Raw genomic sequence first — 21,051 nt, 5'->3', positions numbered from 1 at the left:
TCTGCTTTTTAATCTATTATGTGTTAACAAATGAAATGTTTTATTAAACCCCGGTATACAATGTTTGTTTACATTAAACAAGATTATAAAAGATCAGTCTCAACAGTTGTAATTATATATTCAAAAAGAATCGGGGGAAAACGCTCTATTTAGCGGCCTCATATTGGAACACCAGTGTAAATTTAAGTCCAAAATATAATTCATTGCAAAAGCAAAATAAAACTACAAACTTTATGTAACCTTTATTACTAGAAGCGTGATTGTGAAATAAATTATACAGGACATTCAGGTAATTTATATACAAAATAATGATGAGTGAATATGGAGTAATGCATTCTGGAAAATCCAGCAGAATGTTGCGCTATGATTTTAAAGAGTCTTTGGGAAAAGAGAGGACGAGGTCAAAGTGGATGCGATAAGATCTGTTATAAAGAGTGCCCAATTGAAAACACATTTTTATTTATTTTGACATTATACTACAGAACATTAAAATGATTTAATGCGCCTTTGAAATACAATAATATTGCATTGCTTTGGTGTGCTGCTGTTTTGTTATTAGCAATGCAATTTTTAATGCAGGGAATACGGATTCCTTGCATGCGTATAAGTGAAAAATAATAATTTCCAGATGTTTTTAAACCTTTGCCCCCTGGGTCCCTCCCGCCCCCTGTGTCAGCATAGTGTCTTATTAAGTTATGTTCCAAAGCGCAAGTTATTTTTATTAGAAAATGGGAATATTGACACACACTTGCTTTTTGTTTTTAAAAAAAACGATTTTCTTTCCATGCTTTTGGGACGTTGTTCTGTTAAATTGATCAATAATAAGCTCTGACAGTCATTTGACTAATGATTTCAACAGGCATTACAAATAGATAAATCACTCGAGAGTTTAACTCCAAAAAACGTCAATTTATTTAACAAATAATAACTTTGGATATTTAAAAACAAAATATGTGAAAAAGAGTAACTCGGTCGTACACTCGTTACCTTTTTGTAATGAATTGATTATAAATAACTAAAGACATTTTCTTACAAAGATGGTCCACCTGCTATAACATGAAATAAATTAACAAACTTTCTACTTTTTGTCCATTTTGACGAGCAGGGAGCGAATGGTTATGTGCAGTCAGACGACCACAGCATAATTATTTTACTTACCAACACAAACTCGCATATTACCCCGAGTTCACTGCCTAAATGTTTCCTTAAATTACAAAAACACATGGGAAATACAAATATATATTAAACAATTTTGAAATTCATAAAACTTTTGGTCAGAACTTGCTGCAGTCGTATACAAAGGCTCCGGAAGCCCTGTAGAGTGGCTGACTGGACGGGAAAGCCATTTGACAGCTATTGCTTCCGGTCACCGGCGAACCGTTCAGCGCTATCCGCTGCGTCTCGAACATCTCGCGCACCGCATGAAAGTTCTGCTGCTGCGCGGGGTAGCTCGCGCTCAGGTGTCCCAGCTCTCCGGACTGATTGAGGTACCAGGGTGCGAGCCGGTTCTGCTGCAAGTGCTGGCTGTCCTGACTCGAGCTCTGATGGGGATGTGAGATAGAGGAGGCGCTTGTTGTGTTTGTGTATTCCGGTAAAGTGTCATCCTCGTGGCCCCGGTCCCCCGTGTAAAGGCTCGTCGCTTGCATATTGCAGTGATAAGTGGCGGGCTGGCCGCAGGGTGGACTGTAATGTGAGGGCTGGGGTGATGGCGAGTAGGTCAGAGACACTGAGCCTGGTAGAGCAGCTCGAGAGGCCGGGAGCTCTGCCCCGTGCTGCGGGGACCCTCGAAGTCCTGCCATGATTGTATCCATACTAAAACCTTGCTGTGGTGTTTGCGTTTGGGGACTCCCGCTACACGCACTTCCACCGCTCCTCTCCGGACTTTCAGTTTTAGGCACCGTACTGAGGGGTGGAGTGCTGTCATGCGGAGGCGTGCAGGCCCCGTTCTCCGTCTTGATTTCCCGGAGCTTCACCGGCTGCTGTGATTCTTGCTCGCATGCTTGTCCCGGGGTTTCTTTGCCCTGTCGTTCCCGCTCCTCTTTATCCTTCACCACATCCTTCTTCTTGAAGCGGCGCCTTCGTCGCAAGAAGCTGCCGTTTTCAAACATATTATACGAGTCCGGGTCTAGGGTCCAGTAGCTGCCTTTACCTGGCTTCTTATCATCTCGCGGGACTTTGACGAAGCACTCATTTAGTGATAGATTATGCCGTATGCTATTCTGCCAGCCTTGCTTATTGTCCCGGTAAAATGGAAAACGCTCCATGATAAACTGATAGATCCCATTCAACGTGATCTTTTTATCGGCTGAGTTCTGTATAGCCATTGTGATCAGCGCAATGTAGCTGTATGGAGGCTTCACCATGTCCTTGGGCTGTTGCGCAGGGGCGTATGGCCCATAGGCGCGCGCCATCCCACTGGGATACTGCTCGTGCGCGGCATGAGAGTACATACTCATAGGCGCAGGCATACCGGTATATCCTCCACCGGCCGCGGCTCGATAAAACCCCTGCTCTCCGGTGATATAAGGCACTACGCCTAGAGGGCTTGGACTGGACACGGGGTAGCGCGCCTGCATCGTACCCCTCTCTCCAAACCTCTCCTACCACGGATGAAAAATCTGGATAAAAACTAGCCAGAAGTCGTTGTTCACTTCAGGAAAAAAGAAGCCAGAAGTACTCAAAGAATTCCAGAGTTCTCCACTTACACCTTTCCTTCAGTGTGTCGTCTTGAAACTTTTATCCAGAGTTGGTTTTCGGGTCTCAGCCTTGCAAGGCAAGAAGCAAAATGTCTTACGTGGAGAAGTCGGTGAATAGGGAAAACCTGTGAACTTCCCGCATCCGTCACTTCACAGGGACTTTTTCACCGAATTACCAATTCAGCCTTTTGGCTGCGCAAGCGCTCCGCCCCGCGCGCGTCTCACGACCAATAAGCGCTCGCGAGGCTGTTTGTGGAAAGGCTGCACCCGGAGACCTTTTCCTGTGGGTATACATACACATAGCCTATAGTTGAGTTAAGACTAAAAATGTTAACAGAAAATGCATATATCCTCAGGTTAAACAAATACATCGCAAAATTAGGAAATTGACGAGTGTATATATAGCTGATGACATGGTTATAGGATTTAATACGACACATTTTGTCTTAAAGTACTGTAAATTGTAATAACAAGGTGCCCTGATCAGTATGACGTAAACGAAGTAAATCATTTTTTATTCTTGTAACGATATGTTTGTGGTTTGTAGCCTAGCTGCTTTTTTAAAAACCAAAATAGCTGCTCATTTGGTGAAGCATTGCGTAAAAGCGCAAAGGTTGTGGGTTGGATTGGATACCCACGGAACACACATGTTGATAAAAATATATAGCTTGTATGCAGCCCAGGTCACTATAAAATCGTTTGCTAAATATAAAAATGTAACATATTTTCGTCTCCCGCCCGCGTGACTGAGTTAAATTGGAACTTATAGATTCACTGGATAGTGGGCTAAATTTGGTTTTAGGGAACAAATGTGCTGCGTTGGAGCGAGCTTAAATTCTGAAGGCCAAAAGGTGTCAGTACCGGTCATGTTAATGAGGCAATATGTCCTTTTTGGTTTGGTGTGAAGTCGCCCAAATGGTGCTTATATAGCGATTATTTGTCAGCAGGTTTACTAGCAGCTTAGTGCCGTTTTAATTGTCTTCATGCATTAAAACATTGCATTCCTGATTCATGAAAGCTGGAGTTGAAGTGTCACATGGATTGTTTTTTGTCCTAAACATTTTCCTCTTTTTCCCTATTAATGTAAATCAAGTGAAGCTTCTGAAATCTCCTTTCTTAATGTAAAATCCAATTAAATGAATGTGTTGCTTATTTGCAATGCTACTGGAAACAGAGCAGGGTATTTATATATATTTCTTTGAACACTTTGTAATAATAAAAGTAAGAAATACTCAGAAACTTATTGGAATTAAAAATATATATACAACAAATAATTTATATATAAATATATATATATATATATATATATATATATATATATATATATATATATATATATATATATATATATATATATATATATATATATATATATATATATATATATATATATTTATATTTATATTTATATTTAATACAAATATTATACAACATCACCACCTTACTATTACTTACAACAATTAAAAGCAACTTAATAACTATTTATTTCACTGACCAACAATAATAATAAGTTTGTTTACTGACTTTTTAATATTTAAAAAGTTGGATTCATTAGTTAATGGAAATGTATAATCTTTTTTGTATTAACGTAGCAACAATGATGAAAATGGTTAATGTCACTAAGCATTATTCATTAAGTTCTTGAAAAAAACATTGTGAAGATTTTTATGACAAATATTTGGTTTTGGATTTAATTGTACTATAAGGATATATATTTAGTAAACATGTATATAATAAGGATATAATTTTACTTAATTTGAAAGTTACTGTTAAGAAATCGGTTACATTTGTTTTGACCTGGAAGCTTCCTTTTTATCCTTGCTTTAATTTCCTATCTAAGATCTCCCATGTCCTTCGGTATTAGATCAATTTGGCCCGGTGCTGCAAGCAACTGTTAACAGATGTTTATTGTTGGCCAAATTCACCTGCTACATGTGTGTCCCAGTCATTCGTCGCCCCCTTGTGGTCATTGTGTTCAAGCACCCAAAAGCTTTTTTTTTAATATGTATGTATATTTCTTAGTGTGTACAGATTTGCTCCAATGTATATGTAATTAATGTTTTAATTATGTCAATTATATACATAATTACATAGTATTGACACAGGCAATTATAGCCTATATAAATGAAAACATCAGGATTAATGATGTGTTTTTTAATGCAGGGTTCCTTCATAAGGCTGAACAGTTTGCATAATGGTGCCGAATGAGTCTTTCAGTAAGAAATTGATCTCTGGAGGTGGTGCTTCTTTTGCGTCTGAAGAGTAGCAGCATGTGATACTGCGCTGGTCCACAGATGTCAGACTGCACGCGAACAGGCAGACCACACACCAGCTTCTTCTAAACAACATGATTCACTACACAGTGAATGGGTAAGAGATGCAGTCAGCTAATGACCTTAAAGCTTGTTCCATTGCCAGCTGCCTAAAATCTGCATTATTCATGAGTGTGACGTACATGAAGCTTTTTAGGAACTGATGTCACTCACGTCACCTGCACACATTCCTGGTAAAGCCTGCACGCTGTAGCTTTTAGAAAATCAGTCAGTGGTTGAAATGCAATCCTGAAATACGCTTTACATAACACTACATAGATTTGACAACATAATTTGAACCAAATTCTGAAGAAAAAATAAATATAATAAATCTCCAGGAAAAATAATTAGGCTGGCACCCTTTGATATATTCTGAAACCAGCAGCGTGTCACTGAGAGCAACCGCATTTAGATTGTGTGGTAAGGAAACGCGAGAGAAGTTTCACTGTTCTGTGGTATTGTACTGTCATAGGGTAAGTCTTGTTTATTTTTGTTGGCAGACTTCAATAGATGTGTTCCCTCTGAGCTCATATGGGCTCTACTTCAACTGAAACGTTTGATTTGCTTGCTGAAGCTTACGCTTTCAAAGGTCATTAAAATGATATTACAGACAGACACGAAACAAAAACATTTTGCACTGTATTAATGAAAGCTACAAAGAATTATTATTTTATAATTCAAAAGACCCTGTAGGGGAATATTTGGGGGACGGCTATTATTTGCAGTTATTTTAGCAACTACTGTGATTTTCCACTATTTAAACACTGCTTTGAAAATTAAAGACAGAGATCATATGGGATTGTAATTTGAGTTACTTAGTCTGATACAGGTTAAAGCTTAACTAATAGAGTTGAGGGCAATGCCAAATGCAATGGAAAACAAACTATCAAAAGCTAAAAGTGAAGCCTGCCTTGAATGCACTGTGGTTAAAGGCATCTGCAAAATGCATAAATGATTGACTTATATGCAGTTTTGATAATTAATTGGTTGTTTATCTGTTAACCATTCATAGAGTTACCATACAATGCAAGATATTTTTCATATGAGGTCAAATTATGTAATTATTAGTTACAGCACACAGCTCAGAATGCTGCCAAGTCATTTTCGAATCAAATACAATTTTGGTTTGACGATTTTTAAATCAACAGTTACTCCAAGATTATGTTTTTTCACCAGTATATCTCTCTTATATACTGAAAGGAAATAATATACATGTCCAGTATAAGTCTTTTGTGCGTAAAACGCACCCAGTTTGTTGCCGCGACACTGTCCTTAAAATTTCTCTCAAACAGACCTTTTCAAAAGTGCATTTCAAAAGTCCAATAAGATATTTATATTAGATATTTATAAAAATGATGTAAGCAATTAAATAATATGATTTGTATTATATATTAATATAATTCATAATGCAGTTTTTTTGCATTGTTTGGTCAAATATAAAAAAAATCTGGGTTAATTTAACCTAACGGGATGGGTTCGTCCCTTGTTTACCCAACACTGGGTTGGAAATAACCAAGTGTAGAAGTGCAGTGGTAATGAAAATAATAACCCCATAAATGTCCAAGTGACCAAACGCTGATTCCTGGACTTTGTTTATACCGCTGTAACAGTCCTTGCTATAAACAAAACCTAAATCCAAAAGACTTGAAGACATAATTTACAAAAGCTTGGAAATACTTTCTTCTTTGAATGTGTCTTTGTTTAACAGTCAATCAGCAATGAACTCTCTGCTTTACAAAGACCTTGTGTACACATCTGGTGCACTGTTTTTATGGCATGTGGGAAGAGGAGCATGAAACAAACGTCCATAATGAATGAATTCGGCAACCAGTTTGTACAGGATAAGGATTTTTTTTCTTTTCAATTAGATTTATTTAAGCTGCGTGACGTAGTTTTGAGTGCCACCCCAATTTGCTCTCCATTAGTATCGTTCAGCAACTTTTCCGTTTAGTTCTGGAACAAATGCACACTCCAGTTATCCAGATTAGCTGTTTATCCCCCAGATTAGAGTAATGGCGAATCATAATATTCTTGACTCATTATGTTCTTTATGACCCTTGGAAGGTTTCTTCAGTCCGTTTTGCTGCACTAAACACATTATCGTATGTATTGAGAGCTTGTAATTGCTTCTTATAAGAGACTATAAGCATGAGCTTGCACACTCGTGTTGTGCAGTGCAGTATACCTCCTATATCATGCTTTAATAATGATGCTTTGTATTTTCTTGGAAGATCCCTCTGTTTTGACGATGGGTGCGATTGATGTGGATAAATGTGGCTATGGGTTTTATCCGTGTTTATTAGTAGCCATAAATGTCTTATTGTTATCTTTCCAAATACTGGCTCCAGAAATGCAACTGTGTTTATAAGATTAGGATCACTGGCAGTGGCAGTCATTGGGTTTATTAACTGCGTGAAGGTACAGATATTCACCGCTAGATGGTGCTAGAGTATCATCTATACACTGGCTTTACTGACTGAGAGTGACGTGAATAATTTTATCAGTTAACCTTTTGTTAAAAACACTTTCATTGTACAATGTATCAGTTATGTCAAGTACAAAACTACCATCATGCATTTAAGTCTTTTGCATTCATCCAAAATCTTTGTGCTGGATAAATAGGCCTATTTCAGCAAGCGCCGTGTAAAATATGTTCAGTGCGCTGCGACTAATTTTGATTTATTTGTTTTTTGTGTGTGTAATACAGACATAAATAAAAAAAAACAGATAATGTGAGCTATAAGACCTACACTGTAAAAAATTCTGTATAAATTATTACAGTATTACTGGGTATTACTGGCAACTAGCTGCCAGTAACTTACTGTAGATTTTACATTTATGTTTTTTACTGGCAACAGTTTGTTCAAAGTTAAATGAACATGAAATATTTTCAGTCTTTATCATCTACAGTAACTTACTGGCAACCAGCTGTATAATTACAGCTAATTTTTACAGTGTAATTATAGCTTATGCGAAACTAATTTTATTCAACAGTCAATTAATATAAAACTTTGTCTGGCTTAAGACGTATATTAACAGATACTTTTTTTACAAATATAAATTGCAGTATGGTAAATTGTAAAATGCCACAAATGTGATTATTTTTGTGAGGTAGGCCTAATACGCACCAAACGCAAACGTCGGCTTTGTACAGATTGAGTTAAATATGATTGTTCAACATTCAATTTCTGTTCGCATTTAATGACACGTAAAATTGTCAATCGGTTATTTTATATATAATTTCCTAATGTCATATTTTGGTCATTTTCATTTAGGTTTTTTTTTCAGACGCATTTTTGAATTTTCGAGACAGATTGTAGGCCTACATGTATCAGATTATACGTCTGATATTTGTTATTATTATTATAATTATTAACACAATGATATTGGTTGTAGTCGCTCACATGTCAGTCAGGCAAATAAACACATTACTTTTCTTGAAATGTTTTTATTACTAGTTAACATCATTGCACTGTACAGATTAAGTAAAATACGGTTACATGTGCTTAATTCAATCTCTATTGACATTTAATCACAAGGCACAGCAAAATGGTCAGTCCATGAATTCAATGAACGGACATTTATTGGCAAGATAGTGCAGGCTCGACGCTCTGTGGATTATTCATGTCGGGTTTTTTCCGCTTGTTTAGGAAAACATTTGCAAACATTTTGCGTGTCTACACTATATAATATGCTAATCCTTCAATAAGCTTCATGAATTCTCTTAAGCTTAGTTAATCAAGTGCTTATCTTTGTACAAATGACATCACAACAGACGGCCTACATTACACAAGGTTTGACGTCTTGGTGCATGCTCTGATGATGGTGATGATGGTGATGGTGATGATAATATCCCCCAGCTGAAGGGTGGAACGATGAAATCCCGTTAAAATTCAGCACGAAGTCCTTTCGTTCTCCGACGGGGGATGAATGTGTTGGATAGCGCGATATACCCACTGGGGAAACATACATGCACAATAAACACAAGTAAATACATTTGCAAATCGAATTTAAAATTATGCTGGGTTTATAATAACAATAAAATAGTTTTATTGATTCTTAACAGACATAAAATCGCACACACTGTAAAGTTTTATAATCGTTTAAATAGACGAAATATTTTTTTTTAATCGCAGGTCTATAATTAAAATATTTCTATTATTCTAAAATATATTATTTAAATAAAATATTTCTCGTCTTATTACTGAAAAACCAAGAATATTTTAGATGGCAAATGGTGTCGAAACTTTTTCTGCCCAAATTAAAAGATTCATTCAATTTTAAGATGTAAAACATTTGGTACAGTTAAAAGTTAGCCTATTTACTTGACCTTTTACGAGTTCATTTCTGTCACTTTTTCCACTACAGTATATTCATATTCGTTACAGAAATGATTTTCAACAGCTGCTTGCCGGCTGCTTGGTCATGCTTCTAGATCAAAAGAGTTTTGACGTGTGATATTGACCCCAGTGTGATGTTTAAATCGGAATTTGTAGAGAAAATATGCTTCAACAAAAATGTATTGCACATGAAAATTTGTAGGTAATTACATTCTTAAAATTGAAGGTTCCTAAAAAAATAAGCCATTCTTGATGAGTGTTTGGTTTTATAAAGATCATTTGACATCCACAGACACTTTCTGTTGCAGAATATGTTATTGTAGTGGGAAAATATTGTACAGTTTATAAAAATGTAAGAAATAAATGTATATTTTAAATTATTGTTCTTTGATGTGAATCTCTTGACTTCTAAGAAGTTTTTTTACCTGCCATATCTGTGTTTTCTCTCGCGCTTTGTTGTATATAACCCTGCTCCAGAGAGTAGCTGAAAATGCCTGGATGTTGCCCTGTGGACCCCGAATTGCTCGAGTTGACAGTCGGCTGTTTTAGGTATGGGGAGCTCGATGAAGCCCAGAGAGGAATGCTTTCGGAATACGGCGAGTGGCCTTCATGCGCGCTCGCTATTGCAGGAGAAGACGGAACCGGACTGGTGTTGCTATCTCCGCCGTACTCCCCGTTTCCCGGGACCGGGCAGCTGGCCATATAGCCATGTCTGGAGCCGGGGGACATGTGAGTGTGATGGTTACTGCTAATTGACTCATACCCATTGCCAGACAGGTCAAGGTTATAGCCACTGCTGTGGGTGGGATGTTGGTAATCAAAGCTTTGAGGTAAAATGGCGGAACCGAACCCAAGGCCGTTCATCATTCGGTACATGGGTTTCATGGCCTGACATTTTCTCCGAAATCCTCGCGGTCTTCTCCGAAATGATCCTTCTTCGAACATAAACTCACTGGTGGGGTCTATAGTCCAATAATGTCCCTTTCCAGGTCGCCCAAGTCCCTTTGGTAGTTTAATGAAACACTCGTTTAGAGACAAATTGTGGCGAACGGAGTTTTTCCAGCCCTGATAAGAGCCCCGGAAAAAGGGGAAGCGCGTTTGCAAGAACTGGTAAATCTCACTAAGTGTAAGTCGCTTGCTTGGTGCGCTCTGAATTGCCATCACAATGAGAGCAATGTAAGAATAGGGCGGTTTTTCCGGCCGTCGCAGTCCTGAACTGCTTTTTTTGCTCTTGGACACTACGCCATGCTCCTCCACGCCACCCAACGAGTTCATCAGTCCGGGATGCAGCGCGATGGACGCTGGACTGGTCCTCAATGGGGGCGTCGACCCCATTGCTTCGTGAGAGCTCTCAGTCGTCATCTGTCCCGCGCTGACGTACGAATGAAACTCAGCTGGCCAATGACGTTCACAGAAAGATAAAAATACGCAAAGCTCCAAAAAATCTATTTATATGATAACCAATACCAAGACTCAGAGCAACAACTTAATACATCTCTTTAAGTACCGTTAAGAAAGTTAACTTAGCTGTCCTCTTTCAGGAGTACTCCTAGAAATTACGCATGAACCGAATCCTTACGAACGTGAGACAATAATACATCCAAGTGATATGTACTCTTGTGCCATTGAAGTCAAGCGTTTTCGTAGTCAATATCAAGTTGTTTTGCTATTGTTCTTTCTTGCATTGCTGGTCCGGGTGGCTGTAATTCCTTTTAGAGAAAGAAACGGAAAGACTGAGTTCGTGCAGATCCCTGAACTAAACAAAACCCGACAGCCAATCACTCAATAACTCCCTGTGCCTTGCGCACTTGGAATCGCTCCTCCTCTCCGCCTCATCCACCCCTTAAACACTCAGACCCCTGCAAACTCATCTACATCCACAGTCCTCCGCGCAATGTCCCTCAATCTGTCAGTTTCCTAGCACAAACATCTCTCTCTCCCTGTCTATACGTCTCTCCCTTGCCGTCACTCATCATCGTCATCTGCTGGCTTAGACCTACTAATTCTTCTGGATTATTTATTATCAGATTTTTTTGGTCATTCACCTTGTAAACAGACCTAAGGTTTTTGAAAGTTGTTGCATGGTTTATAGTAAAAATGCATGTATATTAGAATAAAGATAAAAAGAAATGATCTAGATTTTTACAATAAACACTTAAAAATAAAGATTTTAAAGGGGTTCTCCTTGTGATGTCACATAGGAACAATTTTAAGTAAAAGGTTCTTAAAAACATTTCTTTATGAAAAACCCTTATTAACTACAAATAACCTTTTGTGCAACATAATGTTCTGTGAAGTTCGGAAGTTCTTAATGGAACCATAGAGTCTGACAAATACTATTTTTGGAACCTGTATTTTTAGGAGAGTAAACAGTATCAACAATTATGAGTATGAAGACTAAATAACACATTGCAACTTTCTTTTCTTTTCATCGTCAAAGCGAGCATCTTAACATTAGACGGCCTTTACAAAAGCTGCTTGACAAAGCCAAAAAGATTTCCATATTATTTTGCAATATTAAAATGCATGTTTTAGTGAGTCATTGAATGCGAGCGAATGATAAAATGACAGAAACAGAGAGAGGGGGAGAGAGAGAGGAATAAGGAATGCATTTGGCTCGAGTGGAAGCAGGCTGTCTTTGTCGAGAGTGGTTTGGATACCACACACAGCGCGCCAGTATCAGCTTACGGGCCCAGGGCTACAGCACATCCCTCGAGTACAGCGTTCATTAACTAAAGAAAAGCCCAATTAGCCATTTGGGCGACGACAGCTTCCGCCAGCAAGGAAGGGTCACAGTCGTCATAGCACGGTGTAAAGGTCATTCATTTATTTATAAAAAGATGTAATAATGTGCAGAAAATTGTACTTATATTTTAGGGTGACTAATCTAATTCTAAAAACATAAATTATTTGTATTAATTAGATTATAGGCATATTACAATTTGTTGAAATTGGCCACACAGTTAAAATAAAACAATTTATGAGTATCTAGTTTTGGATGAGCCAAGTAAAATTATTTAATATATTTATATGATATAAAATAGCCTATAATATACCAAATATTTAAAACATATATACAAAAAAGATACAAGATAGCGTGCTTTTTGTTCACATTTTGGTAAACTATAAATGTGCTATGTTTACTACGTTTCATATTTATTGTTCAATGTTTGCCATGTTGGTTTATTGTTTTATATTTTAACCGAATTATAAAAATACGTTTGTTTTCTAGTTGGACTTTTTATTATGCATAGCCTATTTTAAATAAATCATATTTTATTACATTTCAAAATATTTGATCAATAAAAATATTAATAAACAAATAGGCCATTAGACACTAACATAACACTATATGACGACATAAACAGCAGTTTTGGCTCCTGCCAGATTAAACAGCGTGCTCTATTTTCCCCTCCCTTTTTAATCACCCAACTCTTTTAAGTGTTCTTTTGAACAATGTGAATCAACAATCCCACAGTTTTAGCTTACCGTGAGGATGTGGATAAAAACATGTTCCCGCGCCACAGAAGCGGTATTTCGGCGGGTTTCCTCCGCCCGCTGAGCGCCTGACCCCCGCCGCGTCCCGGATACCCGCGGCTGCTTTAGAGGAAACTCAGCTCTGCATTAGACTTTGAACACAAGCGATCGCTATGACAGTCCACAGACTAGAATTAAAATAGATCAGTTTATGTGCGTAAATAAGCAGTAGCTTTCTTACGCACATACAATCATTGATCTATTTTCATTTGAGACTTAATTGGGACACTGTAGCGTAAACAAGATTTGTGAATTATTCTTTGCCAAACGCATCAAAGAACCCTTTGGTCCAATAAGAAGGTTTTGTGCTTGTGAATTGCCACGATATTGTCTTGGACTGGGTAGTATGGTCATACCTGAATATTAAACAGAGGCTGCATTAACTGTTCATAAAAAGTTAACAGTATTTAGTGTAGTAATGATGCCTTAGTTAATTTATCTCACAGTGTTCTGTAATCGCTCTATTTATGAAATTAGGTATCCAAGCATTTGCGTCATCAGGCTGCCTTTACAGACATTTTTTCTTTACACACATTCCACTGGCATAAACGACGCGATATATTTTACTGGGCACGATAAAATGCAATTAAATGTGTATAATATTTATTTCCGTTTTGTTCTTTCTAAATAACCCCTCCTTAGGCCTATGTAATTAAAATTGTTTCCCAATAAGCTGGTATGTTCCTATGAATAAGCAAACAGCTTTAATTCAGCTAACGGTTTTTTTAAACAGGTGTGCCATTCCGCGAGTTCACCTGCAGGTTGCAGCATCGCGCTAAATGGCACTTAAAAGCAGCTTTACAAAGTTGCCAGACACAATGATATCATTTGCGGGTTTTTAGTTACACGTGTAATCACGACGAGTTTACTTCACTGGTTTCAGCAATTAAACCAGCTACCTGGACGTACCCCGGCCAGCCTCGAGCTTGTTTCTCTACTTTGTTCAATGGCTTGCTTTGGCGATTTTTAGGTGTATTCTTGTCAATTTATCTATTCAAATAGGGTAAAAGAAGGGTTTAGTCAAGAGAGGCAACATTTTGCAGATTTTGGTCTGCGTTTTATCATGCTCGTTTCTGGTCTCTGTAAAAATTACAGTGCTGTCAATGTAACTAAATAATGTGACTGCGAGCACTCAAATTGAAAAGGAAACGATGACCCTGTTTCAGTACCGCGGACAGCGAAAATGTTTTCATGTTTTTGACAAAATAAATGTAGAAAACGAAAAAGGAACAAAACATTATATTTAGAAACACGCACACTTACTTCTAGCAACGTTCCATAAAGTGTTCAGAATAAAACAATGAAAAAAATTAAAACATGGCAGGCATTTTGGATTTTAAATGGAGGTCGGTAAATTCCCATAAATATTTGCAAAAATAATTGCAATATCTTGTCCGAAACTTAGTTGTGAGATATTTGTAAAATTTTCCACAGTTTAGTGTATTATTTACTTGTAAACCATTAAAAAAAATGCTCTATTGATCGCCCTAGTTTTGTTCATATTGACCGTATTTAATTTCTTATAGCCTAAAGAAATACCTGGGTAGGTCTATATGGTCTTTGTAATTTTTATAACTTTTGAAATTGCAGTTCCAGTTTGAAACACAGGCATTGTACTCACATTGTTTTTAAATTGTTGATGTCTATTTGTAACTGCTGTTTTTAATTTGGCGTATACGGTCAGCAAAATACGTTTTAATATTATTGAGTAGCTGGTGAAATAAAGGCTATCTACTTAAATATGACCCAAAAATGAAAATTCTGTCATCATTTACACCGTTCGTAGACCCCATTCAGTTCCATAGTAGGAAAAAAGAATACTATGGAAGTAAATAGGGTCCACGAACGGTTTGATTACAAACATTTCTCAAAATATATTCCTTTGTGTTCATCAGAACAAAGAAATGTATGCGGGTTTGTAACAACATGAGAGTGAGTAAATGATGACAGAATTTTCATTTTGGGTAAACTATCCGTTTAAACATCCATATAAATCACTACATTTTTATTAGTAGGCTATCTTATGTGTTCACTTGGTTCGAACTTATGACCTTTGCGCTGCTAATGCAATGCTTTAGTACTCTGAGCTGCAGGAGCACTATTATAATTTTGAGATATATTTTTATAAACAGGTAGGTTAGGGTTATTAACTTAAAATAGGCCTAGTTAATAACCTATATTGTTGCGATATGCTTAAAAAACATACAACTGTAACGATCAAATAAAAATAACAACCACAAAACTGTATTTTCTGTATTAACTGAAAACAGGGCATATGAATGCTGCATTAGGCTTCAAAAATTCAAAAATACAATTTGCATTTAACTTCATAAAAGCGTCATGTTAAGACCACGAAACGTACACTCTTAAACGAATGTGTTAAAACAATGTTGTGTCTAGTTAAGGACGACACATTTAATGTGTTTTCCTTATACACATCTCTGTGTTGTTTTTTGAACAACACGTGTTGTGTTGTCCCTTCTATTTATTTGAACATAAAATCAACACGAAATGACACACAATGTCTTAAAATAACACAAAATAATGTCAAAAAATTAACACGTCCTTTATTAGAGTGACTATACCCAAAACAGGGACTCATATAAGTAAATTGTATTGGTGATTAAACATTTTCAGGAGCAAGTGATCAAGATACGCATACAAAGGAATGATGAAAAAGTTTTATTCTCTCTCAATTTCTTTTATTGATGCAAGTACAACAGACTTATGATGTCCGTCAGACAGAGCACAGCTCCAAACAAACATCATTGCAACAAACGCACGTAAAGAGGTAATAATGATAACATAAAATAGTTTAACAAAAATACAAACATTTATATAATATACATTATTACTGGCACAATGCCATCGTTTACAAGAAATGAAAATGGAATCAGTAAACACTGTACACCGGCGTGACATTGATTCATCTAACAAGAGGTCTAAAGAGCAAACATGCAGTATCATTACAGTAGGTATGCACACTTGTGCTTGGGCGCAAATCACGATAAACACACAGAACAGTTTCATACCATTTACCAGAGGAAAGTGCACATAATTGGTGTGTTCGGGTTTGTGTGTGTTATTTCACGACAGCAATGAGTCTATTCTGAATGGGTGATATCCAGTCACTTTTGCAGTAGATTGACAGTGTCCCAAACCAGTAAAGGAATTGGGTATGTCTGACATACGATTGACGTTAGCAATGTCCGCCGTATCACACCTGTACAGTGGAAACGCTTGCGACAGCTTAGAACCCATCTGGAATCCATTCTGCGGCGCATGCGCCACGGTGGATGTTGGATAAGCCATGACAACCGGCAGAAAGCGCGGAGCTGCTGACAACATGAGTCTAGTACCAAAACACGAACTGTCTGTGATTTGCTCTCTCCGCGTAAACGGTGTGCTCAGGATGCTGTCTATGGCAAAGGAACTGGAAAACTTTGTGTTTTCGTCGCGTGCCGACACCTGACTGTCATCCACAGGTGCGCGCTCCCGGGATTCCGAGCCGCTCTGCATCTTCTTACTGATGCGCTTCCTCCTCCGGCGGAAAACGCCGTCCGCGAACGTGTATTCACTTTGCGGGTTCAACATCCAATAATTGTCCTTCCCCCACGGACGCGAGGGATCTCGCAGCACTTTTATAAAGCAGTCGTTCAATGACAAGTTATGGCGCACAGAGTTCCGCCACCCAGTGTAGCTGCCCCGAAAAAACGGGAACTTTTTCATTAAGTACTCGTTTATTTCGGCAAGCGTGAGACGGCCGGTAGCGGAATCCCGAATTGCCATGGCGATGAGCGCGATGTAGGAGTATGGTGGCTTGGGTCTGCGCGTATATGGTTTGCCCTTCCCGTCTGAAACGGGTGCACCTGGTCCCGGGCTGTTGGCTGAGCAGTCTCCATCCGAGCCCAACTCCTCCTCGGTGGACAGTGGTGAAGGCACGTTCACGTCCATGTCAGTGCACATGTCCAGCGGCTTGTCCACAAGGCGACTCGCGGAGAAAATCTCTAACTTCATTGTAAAGTGCTTCTGTTTATTTGCCGAGTCCTGTTGCTTGTTTTGGACAGCAATGCAAACAGCTGAATCTCTATCAGCGGTGTGTTAGAAACTTCCTATCGGTTGAAAGTCCTCATGGGATCACGGTGCTCACCGGCGTGCGTTAATATAATCACATAGCAAGTCCGCCCACGGGGGCGTGGCTTATTCTTCCGAAAGCATTCGCGTGAGATGAAGATTAGAGATGCTCACCTGCCCTCGTGGGGGTACGAATACGCACGCAAAGGAGAGAGAAAAAAAATTTTTTTGGATCTGAATAGTGTGCAAGCAGGCTATGATAAAACATTATTATAAAAACATAATTGATTTACACTTTTAAAAATAAATGTTCTAATAATGCTACATAACCATTTTTGATTTCTTAAAAAAAGATACTAAAAATATTATTTGTCTTCCCTTTAATAGAGTCTTTCCACTACAAATAACCTTTTGTACAACAGAAAGGTTTTGTGGATGTTAAAGTTTCTTATTTGAACCACAAAGCTTTTTACAAACTCCCTTATTAATTAATAAAGGTATCCCTTCTGACCTTCTAGGAGTACAAACAGTGAATGTGATTTCCCCATTCTTCAGAACAATGCTATTCAGATATAAATACTCTGCTAGACAGAACGAACATGCCTGCTAATTCAACTTAACTGTGAAATTGGCAAGGTGACCTCGCCACGGTATGTGGAATGTCACACCTCATTCTGACGCACCCAATACCTGACTTCAACGTGTCACTCACGATCACTCTTTGTAAACTATGTTTACATGTTTAGTCAAACTATTTGCTTGTGGCAGTTGCTGACTTTTAAAAGAATGGGGAAGTTTATCATATGTATGATGCGCTTGGATGATGGCCATACGTACCCATGTCAGAAAGAACAGGGATGGGATGCCCCACAGAGATCACACGCAGGTTAAAGAATATTTATATTTAGGTAGAGGCATAAAAAAATAAACAACACTCTTAAAATCCAACTTATTCATTAATTTATTCATCTCTCCCTTTTACACGCAGGTGAAGGCACAGTGAAAGGTCATGAAGTTTCACAAGTTCCTAGCGTGCCCTAAGGTGAGTGATAATCATTTAACTGTCTTTCGAGCTCCACCTACATAAAGCCTTTGGGATATTTTTTCTTCAAGTGAATCCAAAACATTCTCTTGTGCTCCGATGGTGTGTGTAATTTACTGGGTTCATGTGGCAGGCAAACAAGCCTGTACGACTTGTGGTGTGCACCTATAAACACACACAAATAGGCATACATGCACAATTTTTTTTTATAGTTCTCCATGGAGACCGTCTAAGCGTGTACTGTTGGGTTGTTGGTTACCATAACTTTAATTTCCACAACAAGTTGGATGCTTACTGAGGAAAAAGTCTTTAGTGGAGGCACGATATGAAGGCATGCGTGTATAAGTTAATAAATGCAACCTGGAGAAAGTTTGTGACTGATTCATTTGACTGATATAAGGTCACAAGTCACTTAACCTCCTAGACAAAAGTAAAGTATGTAAAACATACTTTAAAAAATGATGATATTTTTAAAGACCTTGCAATCCAGCCGCTAAATCCACTCTCAAAAACCACACACGAAACACAGCTCTACTTCATTTATAAATAACAAGGCCTTTTACTTTGATGATTCGAAATAAATTACGTCCCGATGTATGAAGTTGGCTACATTTCTGTTAAGAGATTAAAACTATTCTGAATATCCCTGGATTTATTCAAAAACCCCGACTGCTTCCCCACTCATAAACTCAAATAAATATGAATTTAGCTGTTTGGCATTGTGTGCGGCTCCAACCGCTGCAGTCAGATAGAGTTTCTATTCTGCGCTTACTCATTTTGCTTTCTATTCCAAGACGAAATTATTTCCAGCAGACTGAACACACGAACAGGCTTTAAACTGACAATTAAGAAGTATGTCAAACGATTTTTCTCCTTTTCTTTGGAGAGATATATATTTAGTGATTGAACACTAATAGAAAGAGACCAAATCAAATGGTTGGCGATTTGATTTCGGCCCTACAAAAGTGTGGCATCCCGTTTCTGCTAAAGTTATTCACTGCATACCTGTTTGTGCTTATGTTGCCATCTGATAAGTCGGAGTTCAGAGCTTCTGTCTGAGATATGATGTGTGTGCACAGGTGTGCGTGTGGTTTATCTTTTAAAAAATGCAGGTGTCATGATCTTTCAACAAAAAGAGAGTTCAAAGTCATCTATTGATCTTATGTCTGGTGTTTAGATAGGATCCAACACTTGATCAACACTGTGCTGGGCTTTAAACACGACAGCTCTGACGACAAAACTAAATATAAAGTTTACAACCAAGAATTTATCAATAACAACTTAATAGGTTTTGAAACACTTTTAAAGGGTACTTAATTTAATAGCATAATGATATGCATCAAATCATAATCTTATACAGGGTTGCATGTACTCAATGATCTTTGAGGTTATACAAGCAGGTGAGACTAACTGCAAGTTCAATCTGCATTTGTCATTTATGTTACAAGCTCATATCTTTAACCACTGCCACCTCGGCTAGATCAGGTGGCCTTTCTGTTTGTTGTTTTTCCCTGTGTCTGCGTGGGTTTACTCCGGGTACTCCGGTTTCCTCCCATGGGCAGTTAAGGTGAATTGGAGATGCCCCGATTTACTTGTGTATGGATTGACCAGTTCTCGCCATGAATATAGGGGTCATTCTACAAAAAAGGTGGAAATACTTGTCCCTTGCTTTTGCAGACCCCTTAATCATTTAATTTGACCCAATAATCCCATAATGAGATATATTTAATAAATATACACTGTCCTTAAAATGATAAGAGAGTTTATTTATTTAATTTTCTTTTTTTTTAAACTTTTTTGTAAATGTCTGGTCCTGAAAATTGCCCTGTCCCTTTTGTTCATACATGGAAGTTGAACTGTGAACTTATTATTTAAAACCATGTTTTTTATAAAACAAATCTAATTTACATGTACCTTTAACCCTGTATGAATTTACTACAACACTGAAATGGTAAAAATACACTATTAATATGAATAATGTCAAATAAACATTTGTCTCCCAAATTTATGTCATTGGTGTTACCCTACCCAAAGCACTTTTATTTTGAAACAATGCATCAGCTCTTTGAAGTTTTTCATGGGTTAAGAGGTCAGTGAAAGAAGTGCAGTGGAGGAAGGCAAAAGGTTTTTGAGATGTTTTGCCTTATTTGTCTAAAATATCATGATATATCTGAGATGAGATTTTTTGAATGTCATTAGTGTTACTCTTTTTATAGCTGGGAGTGTTAAGATCTTTACAGAAAAATACATTATACTAAATAAGTATGTGATATGTTACATCTCTGATGAAATAGCACATGGCTAATGGCAGCCATTTTGTTAAAATATTATTTTTTTCTGTAAATTGTCATTGGTGTAACCATCATTGGTGTTACCGTAATTAGTGTTACTTCTCTAATGAGTACTTCCTAAGCACTATTCCTTAAACTGACCAACATAAAAGCATAAAAACAAAGCAAGATGGAAAATTTTATGAAAGTTTGTAAGTTTTATAATATTAATTATCTATTATTATATTCTAATTTTGTCATTGGTGTTACATTGTGTCATTAGTGTTACATTGTGTCATTGGTGTTAAACCAAGTTTTGGTGTTATGAATGTATTTTCTTGTACTTTATAGTAATATTTGGGATGTAAGACATTGTTGATATTTCAGTCTTCGCATCAAAGCCTTTTTGGTTGAATATTTTTGTTTTTGTTGGTTTTAAAGAAAAACGTCAAACTGAGAATTAAATAATTTCATACAATGCTGGGTAAAGATGAAGAATTTAATTAAACAAATATTCATAATCAATTATTTTTCTTGCTGTTATCATTCCTCTACTCAACCTTTAACTAAATACACAAGCTGTAATGAGAAAAAATATTTAGTATCAACATTAATTTTGTTTAAATCACAGGTAACACCAATGACAAATAAATAACTCATGGATTCTTTATTAAAATGTATTAAAAACTTAAAAGTAGTTTAAGCTCCCCGTTTTGCGGATTCATAGATTTGACAAGTTAATTAATGTTATTAAAGAAGTTTTGGGTATGTTGAAAGAAG

General features: G+C 37.3%; 4 protein-coding genes across 4 annotated transcripts in view; 1 reads left to right on the top strand and 3 right to left on the bottom strand.

The window, feature by feature from the left end:
• The window catches only part of exoc2 (exocyst complex component 2), a 92,639-nt gene that overhangs the window by 3,383 nt on the left and 68,205 nt on the right, over positions 1-21,051 (top strand). Inside the window, exons 2-3 of the mRNA XM_073856041.1 lie at positions 4,860-5,066; positions 17,948-18,001. The gene's annotated coding sequence lies outside the window, so the exon portion shown is untranslated. The remainder of the gene's footprint in view (positions 1-4,859; positions 5,067-17,947; positions 18,002-21,051) is intronic.
• Positions 895-2,869, bottom strand: foxc1b (forkhead box C1b). The gene has a single exon (XM_055186808.2). The coding sequence runs from the start codon at positions 2,574-2,576 to the stop codon at positions 1,275-1,277; it is 1,302 nt and encodes a 433-aa protein (XP_055042783.1). The 5' UTR covers positions 2,577-2,869; the 3' UTR covers positions 895-1,274.
• On the bottom strand, positions 8,441-11,139 carry foxf2b (forkhead box F2b). Its single transcript, XM_055186813.2, has 2 exons — positions 9,774-11,139; positions 8,441-8,964 (listed from the first exon to the last, which is right to left on the bottom strand). The coding sequence occupies exons 1-2, from the start codon at positions 10,708-10,710 to the stop codon at positions 8,789-8,791; spliced, it is 1,113 nt and encodes a 370-aa protein (XP_055042788.2). The 5' UTR covers positions 10,711-11,139; the 3' UTR covers positions 8,441-8,788.
• Positions 15,555-17,039, bottom strand: foxq1b (forkhead box Q1b). Its single transcript, XM_055186814.2, has one exon. The coding sequence runs from the start codon at positions 16,900-16,902 to the stop codon at positions 15,973-15,975; it is 930 nt and encodes a 309-aa protein (XP_055042789.2). The 5' UTR covers positions 16,903-17,039; the 3' UTR covers positions 15,555-15,972.

This window comes from Misgurnus anguillicaudatus, chromosome 18 (assembly GCF_027580225.2).
Source record: "Misgurnus anguillicaudatus chromosome 18, ASM2758022v2, whole genome shotgun sequence".
NCBI classification, from domain to species: Eukaryota; Metazoa; Chordata; class Actinopteri; order Cypriniformes; family Cobitidae; genus Misgurnus; species Misgurnus anguillicaudatus.
The sequence above is the reverse complement of the archived record's forward strand: the minus strand, read 5'-3'. Positions and strand labels throughout refer to the sequence as shown.